The sequence below is a fragment of the Magnolia sinica genome, chromosome 5 (assembly GCF_029962835.1).
Source record: "Magnolia sinica isolate HGM2019 chromosome 5, MsV1, whole genome shotgun sequence".
Lineage (NCBI taxonomy): Eukaryota > Viridiplantae > Streptophyta > Magnoliopsida > Magnoliales > Magnoliaceae > Magnolia > Magnolia sinica.
In genome coordinates, this window is record NC_080577.1 from 7738735 (window position 1) to 7758046 (window position 19312).

The 19312-nt window shown below is 42.6% G+C and overlaps 1 protein-coding gene across 1 annotated transcript in view; it reads left to right on the plus strand.

The window, feature by feature from the left end:
- The window catches only part of LOC131245319 (apoptosis inhibitor 5-like protein API5), a 31977-nt gene extending 17091 nt beyond the window's left edge, over positions 1 to 14886 (plus strand). The window contains exons 11-16 of the mRNA XM_058244683.1: positions 3978 to 4067; positions 4150 to 4256; positions 13242 to 13356; positions 13444 to 13509; positions 13988 to 14091; positions 14281 to 14886. Of these exons, the coding sequence (XP_058100666.1) occupies positions 3978 to 4067; positions 4150 to 4256; positions 13242 to 13356; positions 13444 to 13509; positions 13988 to 14091; positions 14281 to 14470 (672 nt within the window). The 3' untranslated portion in view covers positions 14471 to 14886. The remainder of the gene's footprint in view (positions 1 to 3977; positions 4068 to 4149; positions 4257 to 13241; positions 13357 to 13443; positions 13510 to 13987; positions 14092 to 14280) is intronic.
- Positions 14887 to 19312: the final 4426 nt, after the last annotated feature.

The following is a 19312-nucleotide window of genomic DNA, read 5'->3' on the forward strand; positions in this document are numbered from 1 at the left end:
CATAACAATCAGCGACAAAGCAGTCCTTTGAGGGGCCAAGAAGATAAATATTAGGGAACCTATCTTTGAGAAGAGAGGGACCGATCCAGGGATCTTTCCAGAATCGAATTCTATTCCCTTTGCCCAGCTCAAAAGCCATACCCCTCGACACTAAAGAATGTTGCTTCTGAATTCCTTTCCAGATTGCCGAGGCCTTGTAGGATGAGGATTCCCTGATCCACCAACCACCCGCGGACGTTCCATATTTACCTTTTATGACCAAGTTCCATAGGGCCCCATTTTCTGTCCCTAGTCTCCAGATCCACTTCCCAAGGAGAGCCTGATTCATCACCGATAAGTTCTTTGTGCCAGCCCCTCCTGCTTTGTGTTGCTGACACACCTCATCCCATCGCAAAAGATGGAACTTCCTCTCCTCCCTGCCGTGCCATAGAAAATCTTGTCTTAGTCTATCAATAGATGAGATAACCTTGCGAGGGCACTTGAACAATGACATATAGTAGGTCAGCAAGTTCGATAGGGTTGCCTTGATGAGAGTGAGACGACCTCCCAGCGATAAGTATCTACATTTCCATCTTGCCAAGTAATTTTGAATTTTGGATGTAATCTTCTCCCATTGTGACTTAGGAGGGCTGCCAATGCATAAAGGCAACCCCACGAAGGTGGACGGAAGAGCGGCAGCCGAGCAGTGTAGAATGTCAGTAAAAGGCTTGAGCTCCTCTGGCTCTAGATTAACCCCAAATAACTTTGATTTGGCAAGATTAACTCTCAAACCCGACACAGCTTCGAAGCAGCAGATAGAGGTCCTCGGATTTTGCAGCTTGGCTGAGTTAGCGTCACAGAAGATTAGCATATCATCTGCAAACTGTATGTGCGAAAAGGGCCTGCTCATACCTTTAATTTGAATGCCTCCAAGGAGACCTACTGAGACGCCTTTTAGGAGTTTGGATTAGGCCTCGACCACAATGAGAAAAAGAAAGGGGGATGGAGGGTCGCCTTGCCTTAATCCTCTAGAGCTCTTGAAAAAGCCCTTGGGAGATCCGTTTAAGAGCACCGAGAAGAATGCCGAACCTATGCATTCTCTGATCCACTTGCACCATTTCTCCCCAAAACCCATCCTCTTCATCATGTAATCTAGGAAATTCCAATCCACATGGTCGTATGCTTTCTCAATGTCTAACTTACACACAAGAGCCTTCACCCCGTACCTATCGCTAGAAAAAGTGGCCCGATAGTCAAGAAAAGCCCACCATGGGATCTCATGATCGTGGCCCACTCATCGGATTGGTTTTATATTTTAGGTTTTGCTTATTGTTATTATTTAGAACATCGTGAACGCTTTAGATTTTCTTATTTAGTTTTTATTTTAGTTTACTTCATCGTAAGTAATGCACATGGTGTGAGTTTTGGGTATAGGGTTCTCCATATAAAACATCTTGTAGTTCTTTTCATTGATGCTTAATAAAAATTCCCGCTTTAGCAAAAGTGGGTGCGAAGCCCTCCCTTTTCGAAGGGCGAACTACTTGGAATTTGTCCTTTTGTTGCGATTTCTTCATTGAAGCAGTTTTCCAGATTTCGGCCCGCAAACACAAACCGTACATCGGATCGACCTGAAATTTGGAGGTTTTGGAGTCCATCCTGGGATGGCCTTTTTCTAAATAGACACACGGATCACTGTCCGTCCCAGATATTATCTAATTGAAATTAGGGAATCCCTTAGATTAGGGACTGATTTTTATGCATGAGTAGTTGATTTTATTTCCCTTTGACATTGTTTGGTTTATAATTTTATCGGTCCAGTCCTAGCCTGTGTCGGCTTGGACCCGCATAGATTCCCCTTTAATTGAATGTTGATCTAAGCCTGAAATCTTGCATATCATATTTAATTTTCCATGTCCTGCATCACAATGTCTAACTTACACACAAGAGCCTTCACCCCGTACCTATCGCTCGAGTCGAGGCACTCATTTGCTATTAGCGTGCTGTCTATTATCTGTCTCCCAGCTATGAAGGCGCTCTGATGGCCCGAAATGACCTTGCCGATCACCTGTTTAAGCTGGGATGCGAGGACCTTCGCCAGAATTTTATAAGGCCCTCCGACTAAGATGATCGGTCTGAAATCCTTGAAGGAAGCAGCCCCCGGCATTTTCGGAATGAGGCCGATGAAGGATGCTCCTAGGCCTTTAGACAATCTGCCTCGCTCAAAAAGCTCCTTAAAGAAAGCCATGACATCATCCCTTATGACCTCCCAAAACCATTGAAAGAATGAAATTGGGAAATCGTCCGGACCAGGGGCCTTTTCACTGCCAAGGGAACCAATTGCAGACTTTACCTATTCGACCGAAATTGGGGCTTCCAGCCGACAGGCTTCATCTGAAGAAATACAGTCCATCTGAAGGTGGTCCAGGCCTGGGCGCTGCCATTCTTCATTTTTTAACAGGGAGCTAAAGTGGGATATTGCCTCTGCAGCGATAGATTCCTTATCTTCGATTCTGACCCCTTCCATGGTAATACTAGATATCTTGTTGCAACTAGCGTGAATATTGGCAATTCTGTGGAAGTATTTGGTGTTCTTGTCACCTTCCTTGATCCACTTGCATCTTTGATGGTGTCAAAAACACATTTGGGGTGTCCGAAACTGGGGCTGTTAGAAGTAAGGCATGTCACAATGCCTGTTACAAAGGGAACATCTACTCTACGTGGTGTTATGCTATGAAAAATGCTAGCCGAATAGTGGCTATTGTTTTCTCGACGATGGCTTTTATATAATGGATTAACAGCTGTTATCAACACCAGGATATATGGCATTAAGTTGTGATATGTGATGCCTTTCAGCAAATCGACCATTATTTTCTTGTCTGCAGTACATCTTCCACTTATCCTTTTTACTGTTTTTTGTTTTATGATGGCTGTTATTACCACTACATTATAGCAATGTCAGTCAGCTGTTACAACTTTTAAGGTCATAACACCTTTTTTCGCCAACACATCAGCTTTTTAAATCATCATCAGCATCCAAGCCTTATCCCAACTAATTGGGGTTGGCTACATGAATCCTTTTCGGCCATTCCAGTCTATCAAGGGCCATAACTTTAGCTTTTTAAATAATAAAAAATATATTTTAGCAGTTTTTTGTAATTATTTCATCACCATCATCATATCCTTGCCTTAGTGACTGGTATCACTTTATTATCATGTAAGCTTGGCAAAAGTTTGATGACCAGCTGCCCACCTGACATCTACTGACCTCCTTTCCTGGGGCTGGGAATTAGCAGGTGCAACTACTACCAGGCGGAATTAGTATATTGTAATTATTTACATGTAAGAAAAAACCCAAAAATGGATAAGAACTATAAACCTCGAAGATAATTGCTTTGACTCAAAATCCATTGTCAAGTCCTACTCAGAGGAATATGGTATGGTCTTTTGCAATAAAGTGATAGATGCAATTGCCATGAAATGACCTACTAGCAGATTAATAGATCACTTCAGAATGGCATATACATTGGACATCCTGGGTTTGCAGCAACCTACATCCATTTCATTAGGAATTGATTATCTATGTAAAATAGAGTCCCAAAGAAAAGGATATGACAATAAACACAAATATGGTCATTTCTATGAGTTGTATCTAGGAGTCTTGGACATGCGGACACAATGTAGCACAATTTCAGGAAAAAAAAAAAAGTGATTTGCCATTTTATATATCTGCTCTGTCCGTGGTGTTAGGTTTGTTTCACCTGTTACCTACCTCTTTAGTTAGAAATTCATACTTTAACATATCTCTGACAAGATTAATCAGTCCTTATGATGGGTCTGCTTCTATTTAAGATATTGTGGCCCTAGCGCTGTTACTTGTATGAAGTTTGTATCAAATGAGCACTGCATCCGTAAGACTGAGTTGTTCTGTAATGAATTCATTATTTTGGATGTACTCTTTGCCTGACAAAAAACTTTGGTTCTTGTTTTCTTTTTCCTAGAAGTACATGCCACGGAGAAAAACTGGAGAAGAAACGAACTTTACTTATGTTGAATGTTTGTTGTACACGTTTCACCATTTAGCTCACAAGGTTAGTGAAACCTTTTCAATCTATTGACTTATTTTATGTTTGTCCGGTTGTCCTTGCTGAATTGGTACTAAATCTGATGCAGACTCCTAATGCCACGAATAGTCTATGCGGTTACAAGATAGTGACTGGCCAACCATCTGACAGGCTTGGGGAGGATTTTTCAGACCAGTATAAGGACTTCACTGAGAGGTAAAGCCGTTATCAAAATAATTTGATCACCATTTCCTATTTCATAAAGGGTGGACATTAATGCTTCACTTTTCTGAACATCTACCAATGAAAAGTTAGTTAAAAAAGAGGAAAAGATTCTTAGCTTTGGTGTTCTTACCATAAGAAATGTTTTTTTAATTATAATATTTTAATTCCTTTTTTGTTTCTTGTATTTCATTTGCAAGTCATTGCTTAGAGGTTAAGTCTTTGTATTGGTATATGAAGTAATAGGAAGTAATAGTACCGCTTCTAGAATGTCTCATCATGAATGTGCATGCTATAATCTGCCCTTGCGTGTGCACATGCAAGTGTCAGTAGAAGTAATGCTGTAAATGGTATGTATTGGATGTGACACATTTTTTTCCCTTTTAGTTGCAAAAAGAGTTTCTTTTGTCCCAAACCAAAACTTCGATTGAAATAGCTTGATTACAGAGGGACCAGCCAATAGGGATTATGTAGGTCTTGTGGCCTTTTCTTCCTTTCTAACAAAACTTCAACATAGCCAAGGAAAAGAGGCCTGTGATACTCTTTAGCTGATTATTGTACGAGTAAATATGTCATCCGTCTACAGGTTCATAGTTTGTCAGCCCCATATATTAGAAATTCAGATCTAATACCACTATCAATCTTGCGCTTTTATAGAAGCATGTTCAACAAAGATAGAACAATCAAAACTAGAAACAACCAATCAAGCAATCACAAACACACGATTTTACGTGGAAAACCCTTGTGGGAAAAACCACGGCAGAAAGCAATAGAGATCTCCACTATAATCAAAACCTTAGAGTTGCACCACTCACCTTCTCCGATTACAAAAGCAACCTGATCTCCCCTTTCAATGCACACCCCATAAAAAGCCCTAGCTCTTGAGAAAAATTCCTTCCCAAGCTCTTCCAAGTGTAGAAAACCCTCTCAACTTGCAAAATCCTTGCCTTGTGAATGAAAACACTCGTCTCTCTAAGCCCTAATCGAAACATAACTTGAATCCCCAACTTGCACAAATTTGTGTAACAGAGTCGGCGTCTGTTGGTTAGATCGAACGCACCTTCGATCAAACTGATAGTCACCTTCAGTCAGACCAACACAATCTTGCTCAGCTCATGAGAAATCCTACATTCTGTAGGTCGGACTGACACCCAATTCAGTCCTACCGACAGAGCCCTGCTTCAACTCCCAGACTGCGCAAAATCCAAGGCATCCACAACAATCTTTATCTTGACTTGTATTCTGTCAAGTCACCCTAAAGATCTCTCGTGCTAGCCTCCACTTTGAGCATAGACCGCTTCCCGCATCCTCCACCTGGAACGCAGCTCCATCCGCACCCGTGCGAGGGTGTGCCCAATCTCATCAATGGATGGTGAGATCGATCAAGCTCAAGTAGTGCTTGAACTTATCCGTGGTCACCGTCTCCGTCAACATGACCACGACATTTTCATTCGTGTGAATCTTTTGAAAGTGGATCTCTCCTGAAGCAACAAGTTCCCGTATCTTATGGAACCTTACGTCATGCCGATTTGCTTGATTCATGCATGTTATACTTGATTTAATACTAGATGTATAACCAAGTTGTTCCGTAACGGTAACGGTGGCCATAACGGCCACAATCATTACCTTTACGATACAGGGCATAAGCCTTGTAACGGCCATTATGGTCTCTCTTTTTTATTTTTTGAAAAAACCCCCGAAAAACTTGTATCTGCCCCGTAATGTTGATTAAAAAGTATGAAAAACCTATATATGTCTTGTAATAGACCATTACGGGGTTATTATGACCTTTATAGGGGATGTGACGTGCCGTTAACAACAATTACAGGTTTTTATTTTTTCCCCATAACGGCTGTTACGGCCGTTACGACCCCATAATGTGTAACGGTTGCCACCGTTACCTTTATGTAACGGCCTTTAAACTACACCATATGGATAATGCTCTAACTATCGCATTACAACCGAATCACCTCTTGCTTCAACTCAAGTTCTCCAATCAGACCCTTTAACCATAATGCCTCATTTGACGCCTTCGTCGCAACCATATATTTTGCCTCTATTGTAAACAACGCTATCATAGATTGTAGCGTAAATCTCCAACAAATTGGTCTGCTTGCTAATGTGAAAACATATCCCGTAGTGGACCTCCTATTGTCCAGATCTCTTGTATAATCTTTATCCACATAGCCTACAACTTCTCCTTAAGCTCCATGTCCCCTGAACATGATCCCAGTGTCGATTGTGCTTCTGAGATACTTGAGAATCCACTTGACTACATTTCAATACTCTTTTTTCGGATGCATCATATATCTGCTGACTACCCTATCTTTCACAAAAAAAAAAAATAAATAAAATAAAAATTCGTTGACTACACTAACTACCTGTGAGATATCCAGCCTTCTGCAAACCGTTGCATACAGGAGACTTCACTGAACTCACGTATAGGGGTGTACACGAACTGAGCTCGCTTGGTTAGCTCGCTCGACTCGACTCGAAAAAGCTCGATTCGACTCGGTTCGAAGTTGAGTTCGAGCCGAGTTGAGCTGATTTTGTGAACTTGAAAATGAGTTCGAGCTGGCCCCAGCTCGATTCGAACTCGGATCGAACCAGTTCAGTGACTCGGTTACTTAGCTATTGATGTTGCTCACCAAGTGTTTGATGAAATGACTCGATGAAGTGTGGCTGGTGGCAAGGAAGGTATGTACATGAAACAAATATATTTTTTTTCTTGATTTTTATGTTGCTTAGAAGGTGTTTGATAAAATACCTATAAAACCATTGCTTCTGTTTGTAAAATAGTGTGGGATTTTGAAGTTGCAGTCTAGGTGTTTGTGAAAATGCCTCAATGGTGAACTCGGCTCGATCTTGGCTCGAACTCGACTCGAGATGCTGACCAAACCGAGCTGAGTTGGCCAGTCATGCTCGAGGACCGAGTCGAGCCGAGTTTGAGCTGAGGTCAGCTAGTGGCCGACACCCCTACTCACGTACAATACTCATGACATGTCTGAAATTGGCCAGCTCGACTCGGTTCGACTCGATGTACACCCCTACTCACGTACGATACTCGTGACATATCTGAAATCTCTTTTTTTGTGCTTGGACATGACTTGGCTGACAACTGAAAGTAACCTGCTAGTGACATGATAATTGGCTTAGCACCTTCCATGTGGAACCTCTCTAGCACCTTTTACACATATCCTTTCTGAGATAGTCATAGCTTCAACTATCCATCTCTGTGAATCTCCATACATATGATCTTCATCGCAGTGCCCAAATCTTTCATATTAAACTCCTTGCTCAATAGAGACTTAAGCAAGAGTATCTCCTTCTTGCCCTTCGCAATCGAACCGCTTATACCACTGCCTCGAAGATTATTTTAGCCTATACAATGACTTCTTCTACCTACACACGCGATCTTCCTTACCGATCTCCTCAAATCTTTTTGGCCGATTCATGTAAATAACTTCAAGTTCCAGTGAAGGAATGTCGTCTTCACGTCGAGCTGCTCCAATTTCAAATTAGATTCCGCTAACATAGCCAGTAACACCCTGATGGACGTATGTTTCACAACCAGAGAGAACTTCATTACTATTTACCCCTTCCCTCTGCAAGTATCCTTTTGCTACAAGCTGTGCCTTAAATTTTTCGTCCCTTTTTTCTATTAATCTTTCTTTCTTTTTGAACACTCGCTTGCACCCTATAGCTCTCTGACCTTTTGGAGTGCCATCAACTCCCATGTTTGATTCTTGTGTAGTGATTTCATTTCCTTGACCATGGCTGACATTCACTTGTCGCCATCCTTCCCAGACTTAGCCTATTCGTATCATATGTACCTAAATAGGACTTGCAAGTATCGAACCAAGTCCTATTTGGTCACATATGATACGCACATCTCGAATCGAGTATCCATATATTTGTAAGATGACTCGTACCTGAGGAGACCAAGATGAGGTCTCCTTTTGAGCTCTCTTATGCTAAGCTAGTCGATTCGCCCGTGTTCTTTTTATTTTTGCTTTCTAGTTCATCCTTCTGTTTGTGGTAGTCTCTCTCTCTCTCTCTCTCTCTCTCTCAAAGTGCCTCTTCACGCCACAGTAGAAGCATCTGTCCTTAACCTTCAATTTCAATCTAGACTTCTGATGTAGGACAATTAACCACTTGCTCTAAAAGCTCGAACTGTTAGAGTATGGCGAATTAATTCCTTTATCTCATAGCCCAGGCCCCACATCTCATGGGTTAGGACCTCGGCCGAACCCCCTTCGTGGGCCCCAAATCACATGGGTCACCCACCTCGAGTGTGCCCCCGTATCTCACGGGCTACCCCACTCGAGCCCGGTGTGAAATGCGCATTAATCACCCCTGGTAAGGAGTCTCGAACACGAGACCTCCCTCGTGGGCCCCAAATCGCATGGGTCACCCACTCCGAGTGTGCTCCTGCATCCAACAGGCGACCCCACTCAAGCCCAGTGTGAAAATGCCCCTGCATTAATCACCCTCGGTGAGGAGTCTCGAACACGAGACCTCTCGCTCTGATACCAATTTGATGTAGGACAATTAACCACTTGCTCTAAAAGCTCGAATTGTTAGAGTATGACGAATTAATCCCTTTATCTCATAGCCCAGGCCCCACATCTCATGGGTTAGGATCTCGGCCGAACCCCCTTCGTGGGCCCCAAATCACATGGGCCACCCACCTCGAGTGTGCCCCCGTATCTCACGGGCTACCCCACTCGAGCCTGGTGTGAAATGCGCATTAATCACCCCTGGTAAGGAGTCTCGAACACAAGACCTTCCCTGTGGGCCCCAAATCGCATGGGTCACCCACCCCGAGTGTGCCCCTGCATCCAACAGGCGACCCCACTCAAGCCCAGTGTGAAAATGCCCTTGCATTAACTTCTTCCTGTCAGACCGAGATTGCTCCGCGGATCTCCCATGTCTTTTACCTCCTTTTGCAACTAATCCTTTCGCATGGGAATTCTCATTGCTTGATTTCTTCCTCAACTCATTCGACACGAGAGCCACGGTGACTTCCTCTGTTTTTAGAGTATTCTTCCCATATAGCAGAGTACTAATGAAATTATCGTATGATGTGGGAAGCGATACTAGAAGTAGTAACGCTTTGTTTTCATCCTTGATTGTCTCCCCGAGCCTTGATAACTCATTACATATCTTTGTAAACGAGTTCATATGCTCCAAAAGATCGGATCCTTCACAAACAATATGTTAGTGAGGGATTTCGCTATGTATAGATCTTCTAGTTTCTTTTACATATCTAGGGCCGATTCCTCGTTCAGAACATTGTACATGACTTCATCCGATATACACATACTGATGATGCTTATAGCCTTCTTCCCGAGTTCGCTCTAGTCATCTTCCGATATCTTATTCAATTTAGTCTCCAACAACACCTTGCTCAACCCTTTTGACACTGGAATATCCTTAACCTTCTACTACCACGAACTAAAATTGTTCTTCCCATTGAATTTCTGTATACCAAATTTCAACCATGACATCTTTGTTGATTCCTGAACATACTTAACCTAACACTCTGATACCACTTTGTTGTAATTCCAAGCCCACAACTCACCTGGATCAACCCTTACATATTAGAAATTCGGATCTAATACTACTGTCAATCCTACACTTTTACGGAAGCACATTCAACGAACATCAACCAATCAAAACTAGAAACAACCAATCAAGCAATCACAAACACGATTTTACGTGGAAAAGGAAAACCCTTATGGGAAAAACGACGGTACTAAGTGACAGAGATTTCCACTATAAGCAAAACCTTAGAGTTACACCACTCACCTTCTCTGATTACAGAAGCAACCCAATCTCCCCTTGCAATGCACACCCTAAGAAAAACCCTTACCCTTGAGAAAAATTCCTTCCCAAGCCCTTACAAGCGTAGAAAACCCTTTCAACCTACAAAGCCTTTGTCCTATGAGAGAAAACACTTAGTCTCTCTAAGTCCTAATCGAAACAGGACTTAAATACCCTAACTTATGCAAAACCACGTAACATAGTCGGCGTCCGTTGGTTGGACCGACAGTCACCTTCGGTTGGACTGACTCAGACCGAGAGAATCCTGCTCTGCTCAATCCGACCGATAGAGCCCTACTTCAACTCCTAGACTGCGCAAAATCCAAGGCATCTGCACAACAATTTGTTAGGTGAGAGCACTCCCACATCAATGCATACTTCTCATTATATTGGCACAGTCACTTGTTCCACCACCATGCACAAATGCAAAATGCTTATGGTAAGGTTAGCAATGGGTTAGGCCCAAAATCAAAATTTTAAACAGGGCCGACCTGACCAGTTCTAAATCCAGGCCCAGAGGCAGCCCATTGCCAGACCATTTTAAACGTGTTGTCTCATTGCTTTGAACCACACTCTGATGAAACCGCAACCTATTACAATTTACATGTCAATGGACGAAGTTCATTGAGGCATGGATCATACTGAACCTAAACCTGTGGCTTTGATGTATCATTATCATCATCGAAGCCTTATCCCAGCTAATTGGGGCTGTCTGCACAAAGCCTGTTCCAGCTAACACTGTCAAAGACCATGTCTTCAGTTAAACCACAAGTAATTGGATCTTTGCTTACTACCTCCATCCACATCCTTTTGGACCTTCTCATTACCCTTTTAGAGCCTTTAACTTGAACCAACTCCTAACCGATGCAGTTTTTGGTTTCCGTTGCACATGGCCAAACAATCCAAGTCTTTACACCTTAGTTTCCCCAAAACATTCATATCTAATTCTATCCTTCCTCTTCTTGCTACTCATCCATCTCAACATCTTCATGTCATCTACACTCATCCAATGAACAGGTTGTTCCTTGATAGCCCAACATTCTGTCCCATAAAGCATGGCTTGTCTTATAGCCATCCTATAAAATTTTCCCTTCAGCTTGATTAGTATGCAACAGTCACATAAAACTCCAGAGGCACACATCTCCATTTCATCCACCTAACTCTAATTCTATAAGCAACATCCTTGATCCTTAACAACTTCTCTGCCCATGAATTATGGACCCAAGATATTAAAGGCTTTGATACATCTGGCGTACCAAATTATACATGTTGGCTGTCCATGCAAACAATGGCCATGGATGGAGAGTGGCTTTGACAGTTTTCTTTATTATTGGTTCTCTCATGAAATGCACATCTCTCTGTAAGGATTTGAGAATTTATCTAGTTGGCCTTGAGACGGAGACTCTTGGGATTATAGCTCTGATCTTAGTTGCACAAGTGTGAGGGAAAGTGGCAGTGGATTCAAGTACTATGAGTGAGGGAAGCTTCTGTTTCAAAATATTAGCAAGCATGAATGCCTAGGAGCTGGTGCAGTGGCATGAGTTTGAAGTGCAGGCCGCACTTGATAGTAGGTTCCTGCAACTAAGGTATGTGATAAATTTTGGGAATAATAAACTACAGCTGCTAATAAAATTAGGATGCCAAATTTTCAGATTATTATTATTATTATTATTATTATTATTATTATTTTTTTTGAGAATTAATGCAGAAAATATTATTAAAAGAGAAAAGGGGAGGGAAAACAAAGGAAGGCAGCGAAGCTCTGCTGAGATAGCAGAACTGCTAACCAACAAGAAAATCAAAATTACAATCAGTAGGTTTAGACGAGTAGGTAGCCCATTCGACCACATAGTGCATCGCCCTAAATGCAATGAGGTCCACTGAATTGGCTTTGTCATTAAAGCACTGATCATTCCTTTCAACCCAAACAGCCCACCAAACTGCTAGGAGGGCCATCCACCAGAGAGGAGTCTTGTGTTTGCCGCATCTAACCCCATGCCAGAAGAGGAGGAGGCTGTCGGTTGAGCTTGGAAAGCAACAAGGCACCTTAAAGTGTTGAAGGAAAACCGTCCAGATGACGTGAATGAAAGGACAATGGATGAAGAGATGATTCACTGTCTCCTCGCTAGACATGCAGCATACACAAATGTTGGTTATATGCATACCCCATTTCCTCAGATTATTGACAGTGAGAACCCTTTGATTTCCAACCAACCAGCCAAAGACTGCGATTTTGGGAGGGACCGAGTAATGCCAGCCATGGTACCGGGATAGGCCAGAAGGATGAGGAAAATTAGCAGAAGACGGTAAAAAGACTTGACTGTGAATCTGCCCTGTTTGTCTGGGTGCCAAGACAAACGGTCACCCACGTTGCGATTGAGTGTTAGGCTGTAGATGCAATGGAGAAGGGCGGCATATTCATCAATCTCCCTGTCCCTCAGGTTCCTTCTGCATTCGATGTTCCAAACAAAGTTCTCGCCAACGGATGATAAACAGTCAGCAACCATGCTGAAGGGGGCTTTAGCAATGCGAAAGATGTTAGGGAAAGTAGTGCTGAGCGTTTCTGTCCCTGCCCAGGGGTCCAGCCAAAAACGGGTTCGACTGCTGTTTCCCGTAACCATAGAGATAAACAGTCAAATTTTCAGATTGAGCAGTGTGTTCTGGACAGGTATAGATTACAGAACAAACCATGCTCTAACCTTCTACATTGTGCAGTCCAAATCAATGCATGCATTTGCATTAATGTTTTTGAGCTGCAGTTTTAAGACCAGATCAAATGAACAATGTCTGTTCTCAAACTTTGCGTGTGTGTACATATATATAGTTTTGAAGGATAATTCATAAAATTATTCACCGCAGCTTGAAATTGAGCAAGCCACACAATAACAAGAATGATCTAATTAGAATCCAAAATAGAACACGCATCCTGAATATCTACATTACAGCAATTATATGCCCATTCTATTAGAGAGGAGCCTGTTCACAGTGTTAACTACTAGAGGTCCAAAAAAAAGAAAAGAAAGAAAGAAAGTGGCAATGACAACATAATGGATGATGGCAGGACATTGTTGATACATATGCCACTCAGTGCCATCTGTCGTGGTTTGGTTGCTATTTTTAAGAATGACATCAACATCATGGTTTGTGATGTAGGTTAACTAATGTTGAGGACCTAGCTAGGGGTGCTATGAAGAAACTAACTCAAGGGATGGCGGAGCACAACAAGGCAATGGCTGCTGCTAAGACTGATGAGGCAAAGGGTGGCATTGTGAGTTTTCTTTGAAACTGGCAGTGTATTTTCTCACTAAACTAGCTGCTTGTTACATTTTACAAATATTCTCTTCATGCCCTGCAGAAGATAAAGAAGCAGAATACTACTACAGGGTTGCGGACCTGCAATAACATACTAGCAATGACTCAGGTGAAAGGAAAATCCACAAATTGGCCATACTGGCATAGTTGGGAGATCTGCTAATTTTGCCTGTGTAGATCCCAGCATTTCTACACGCCACCACAAATGCACATGTGCACTATGCATTGTGTGCATGTGTACAGCAGAAATGGACAGTTCAATAGAGTTTCACAAAGCATTCACGGCAAAAATGTGCCCCAGTTGACTGGCCCAATCTGTGGGGTGGGGCAGGGCACATACAATGGGTCCCACTTGATGGGCAGACAAGATATTGCATAGTTGCCACATTTTTATGCATGGGGGTGTGTAGGTTTGGCTGGAATCTGCATGCAGGTACATTAAGCTACCTCCATAATTGGGTTCAAGCCGGTAGCTCAATGGTAGCCAGTTTGAGCCTAACCTTACTACCAAAAAATGATAATAAACAAATATGTATCTGGAGTATATATATACATTTAAAACCAGTTTCACTCTGTTCTCTATACAGCCACTGCATTCAAAATCTCCATCATTTATTGGGGATAAGAAAATCAGTCTTTCGTGGAAAGAAGCAGCAAAACCTTCACCATCTTCAACGACGGCTTCTGTAGGGTAGGAGTGCCTCTTTTCTTCTTCTTCCTCTTCTTCTTTTTTGGTCTTTTTTCGTTCTTTTTTTTTTTGGTCCTTTTGTTCTTCTTCTTCTACCTCTTTTTTTTTTTTTTTTTTTTTTTTTGGGTTTTTGGTCTCAGTTCATTATGTTTGTGCTTTAATGACTAAACTTCATATGCACTTGGTTTCCAGAGGCAAGCGAACTGTGCCTGCAGCCAATGGTTCGGGTGTTGCTGCGACGGCAACCAAAAAGGGACGTGGCATGGGCGGTGTACAGAGCCAGCTTGTTAACAGAGCATTGGAAGGCTTATCTCATGGCAGAAGTGGTGCAAGAAACAGGGGTTGGGGTGGTGGCCGTGGAAGAGGAAGGGGCTACCGTTAGCTTCAGCATGCTTCTTTCTAAGATGTACTCTTTCACCAAGAACCACCAAGTGTACAAGCTGGCTCATTTGCTCCAGTCAGGGCGACAGGCAGATTTTAGATTTCTATAGAGAGGGCCGATGAGAGATTGAAATCCGGTCAAACTAGGTTAGTTTTTTTCATTAAATTCTTCTTGAAGCATTTCTTATTACAATAGATAGGAGATTGTGCCTTTGACCTGCATCACCCGATCTAATTTTAGCTGATTCCAGCACTGTAAAAATTGGGTTAATTCTGGATTGGATTTGGCGGGCCACTGCTATGCATTCAATCTCACAGTACATTCCTTCTTTATGGCCCGCCATTATATTTTGTTGTATTTCTCACATTTGGGAATATTTTGGTGCATTTTATCAGCTCTAAAAGTGATTCAATCAAGCATATTGGACATTCTTGTTGTTCTGTCGGGTGGGCCATGCCATGTGGGTCCCTGGCTCAAAAATCATTTCCTTGTCCCGAGAGGCTATTCCAAGTAGCCGTATCTGGAAAGTACAAGTGGCCGCGTGAACGATCACTCAGCACTGCCCCATCTAGTTGCTACGACAGTGGAAATGGTGAATGGTTCAAAAATACACAGACCAGATTTTTCAAGCAATTTGAAAGTGACAGGAGAAAACAAAAAATACCTAGGATTTTTGTGTCGGTATGATTTACGAAACACCTCCCACCTATTAATTAGGCCCACTAGATGGCCGGTCCTGATTGGTTCATCACCCTGCCATGCGTGCTCTGGTGATGGCTCCCCCCCACCCCCGTTGAACCTGCACATGATCGTCCTCCAGAACATCTAGTCTCATCTGGGCGAACGAAATTTGTCCACCAACTTTCCAATACTGTACTTTGGCATGTGTGTGATGATCCAAATCATTCATCCATCAGTAACAACTAGCAATCGGTCATGCACCATCAGAAAAGGGAATAACATGAATGGCTAAATTCCAGTTTTTAATGATTTTTAACATTTGTTACAGATGATTTCAAATGTGTTTTTTCTTAAAAAGTCTTGTGACGAGTAAATGGATAGGATCACGTGCGCGTGTACCATTTTCATGGTCAAACATGGGAGGACCATGGAGGACCATATTGTGCTGGATCCCCTTCTCTCCACCACTTCTATCCTTTTTTTTTTTTTGGGTTAGCTTGTTAGCACACACCCATGTCAGTACACACAGTCCGTGTTAGCCACCCCCGCTAGGGATCGATACCAAGACCTCTTGAAACGAGGTATCAGTTGTAGAGATACCTTTTTCCTTGTTCTAATCAGTTGCAGAGATCGTGTCGATGTTGAGGATTGGACTTGAGATGTTAAGGCCCATTGGATCAATGGCTAAAAATGGATGGTCCTGGTTGATCCTATTGGCAAATCCAATCATCGAGTCAGATCCTCCGTCATTTGGCCTTCTCTTTGGCAACCTATCATTTACAAAATCAATTTGGTAGAATGATCCTAACCATCCATCAATGGATAAGGGGGAAAAAGAAGAAAGAGAGGCATTTCTGTATTCATTATATTGGAAAAGGGATCGATTGGACTGTCCATTATGTACGGCCGGCTTGTGAAAACACGTTGTGACGTTGGGACCATCCCAACCATCGTATACGACAAGGAAAATCGATGGCTCCAATGGATTATGGTGTAACCATCATGCTTTTTCCACTTTCCATTTATCATGACTTTCAAGAATCACTTTCACACAGAAGGCTTCTATATAGAATGATCAATTAACAAACAGTTTGAATTATTGATTTTAGGCCATCCATCATGTAGCCCTACCTTTGATGGCAGTTACATCTTAAAAACACTATGACTGGATGATCTGAACCATCTGATCAGTTGGTAAAAAAGTGGTCCAAGAGTATTAATCATATTAAAAATAGCTGAATAGACTGATCGGCTGGAGCATTTCATGGCCCTGATTGAGCCTTATCTAATGAGTGACCATCCGATGTTTCAGTTCTTGCTGGTACCCAAACGCCAGCCCTGGCCAGTAAGAGAGCTTTACTATTGCGAGAATTTAATTTGATACTCTGCGCAAGGGTCCATATGCATGCACTAGATGTTATATTAGACGCATGATGCAAGTATAATATCAGCCACTCCCGCTCAACTGGCACACGTGAGGTGCATCTGGGCCGCGCATCAGGTACCAACCTTTTAGATGCATTCCGCTACAATGGCCCACCTGTGGAATGACCACATTATCAGAACCGTCCATAGGTGCTACTGTAAATGAGCCATCTTCCAGTAATGATGCTGATTGCTGAGTGAACGAGTCTTTGGCTCTCAAAACATGATGCTTGGTGCGGACCACTCGGAAATTGCACTAGTGCCAATACATTGCACCATTTAAACCGTCCACGTTGTGGGAACCACTGATCATCGTCCAAAAATCATATCGGTTGAAGAACCTAACCTCTCAGTGGACACGTGTTTGCTCATTTCAGCCGTCCTTTAAATGTCCACCAATCCGCTAGTTGGGTGACCAAATCCGTATAATTCCAGTCTTATAGTCCATCTAGGTTGTGAAACACAATTTGACTGGTTTATTTTGAGTTCCACGTAAGCAATATGTACAGTTTCCCAGTGCCTACGTATCAACCATCACACTCTGCCAGAGTATCAAAGTCTTAGTCTAACAAAAATTGGATGTGACAATGTTCAAACATTCACATTACATTCAAACATTGGACTTTGACGTGTTTGACGTGTTTGAAGATGCAACTCCACCAGTCCTGATCCGTCCTGATTCATGAACCTTTGATCTACTCAAGTTCAAGAAGAAGAGGAATCCTCTGCAACACCTGGATACAAAATGTACAGCAACAAGCTGTGGGGCCCACCTTCTGGTGTGCGTGCGTGATGTACGTGTCATGCATCATGTGAGCTCAGTCATGTTCGCCATTCATCTCTCAATTCAGTGAGTCCGAAGCTCGGGTTGGCCAGAGATCAGGGGGAATGTAAAACAACATCTAATGCCTCTTTAAGTTAACAGGTCAGCACACGCAGCTAACCATGTTGGCCTCCAAAAACAAAAATTAGTTAAGACTCCCCTCCCATTTTTCCCTGTGGTGTGGCCCACCTGACTTGTAGATCAGTCTGATCCTTTGCTGCAGGGCATAACATTAGGACGCATATATGATAGATGGACAAGATGTCTTTTGTACAACAGTTATAGAGAATTTGGGTGCCAGATTCAGTGCTTAGCTGCAAGTTTAGAAGTTCTATTTGAAAGAAAAAAGGGCATTTAAAAATTAAGCAAAGATTTATTTATTTATTTGTAATGATAGGGTGTCCCTTCCCCTTTTAAGGCGAGACTAATCCCTGCAGATGCAAGCAATCACCCATAAAGCACATGCATCGGCTAAAGATTATACAAGCAATCAGCCACAAACCGCGTCCATCGGCTAAAGATTATGCAAGAAATCACCCACAAACAGGGAAGGGTCCTGTTCGGTTTATCCAAGCCATTGATTAGATGGCCCAATTGCCCCAATCATAGATAGCCTGTGCCAAAAAATTATCCTCTTAACTGGTGAGCTTTCCGTTGCTGTGGCATGCAAATACATGGTTAAGAAGTAATCCACCAACAAGCCACATTTCAATGGAAGGAAGGCAAAATATTCCGTCACTGTGATCTTCCAATTTCAGAAATATGGGGGCATGGTCATCCATGATGGGGGACATCAAATCAATGGCTTGGATAAACCATGGACCCCACAAGTACAAACTTGGTGCACAATACGGCAAGTTCTCTATTCATTACAAACAAGTAACTCGACCTCAACAGAGAGAATTGGACTAGAGATGCAATACAAATAATTTGATAAATAACCAAAATCATAACCAGCATAAACAGACTAGTTTCATCTATTTTCTGCTGCAAAGCCGAACAGATTCTTTCATTCAGACAGGGTTCATGCCGGAACTCACCAAATCCCGGAACAGATTATTGAACTGGAGTTTGAACAACTCCCAGACTTCCAAAATGCAATGCAATGAAAATGCTTTTGGATTGGGGCATTCGGCGTGGGAGTGGGGAAGTCTGTTTCAAAATGCAATGCTTTCAAGTGTAGGTAGGAAGCAGTTACAGGAGCACGATTTCGGGCAGGAGTGGTACCCAGTTAGAAGGATCATGCAACTAGGGTTCTGATTGCATTGCTTTGCATCAATATGTGGTTACAGGACTCTGAGACTCAGAACTAACTTGTTCAATCCTGATTCGAGTTGGGACCCACCCGAGTCAGGGCTGAATCAGCACAACTCACCTGAGTCCGGGGCGAATGGGGGGTGGTTGTTGGTATCGAACTGGATCGGTTGCTACTGAGTGCGAGTCAACCCATCCAAGTCTTAAAACCATGCATGGACTAGCCACAGCAGCAGGCTCCAATAGATGAAACTAGTCTGTTTATGCTGGTTATGATTTTGATAAATAACCAAAATCATAACCAGCATAAACAGACTAGTTTCATCTATTTTTCACTGCTGCAAAGCCGAACAGATTCTTTCATTCAGACAGGGTTCATGCCGGAACTCACCAAATCCCGGAACAGATTATTGAACTGGAGTTTGAACAACTCCCAGACTTCCAAAATGCAATGCAATGAAAATGCTTTTGGACTGGGGCATTCGGCGTGGGAGTGGGAAAGTCTGTTTCAAAATGCAATGCTTTCAAGTCTAGGTAGGAAGCAGGTACAGGAGCACGATTTCGGGCAGGAGTGGTACCCAGTTAGAAGGATCATGCAACTAGGGTTCTGATTGCATTGCTTCGCATCAATATGTGGTTACAGGACTCTGAGACTCAGA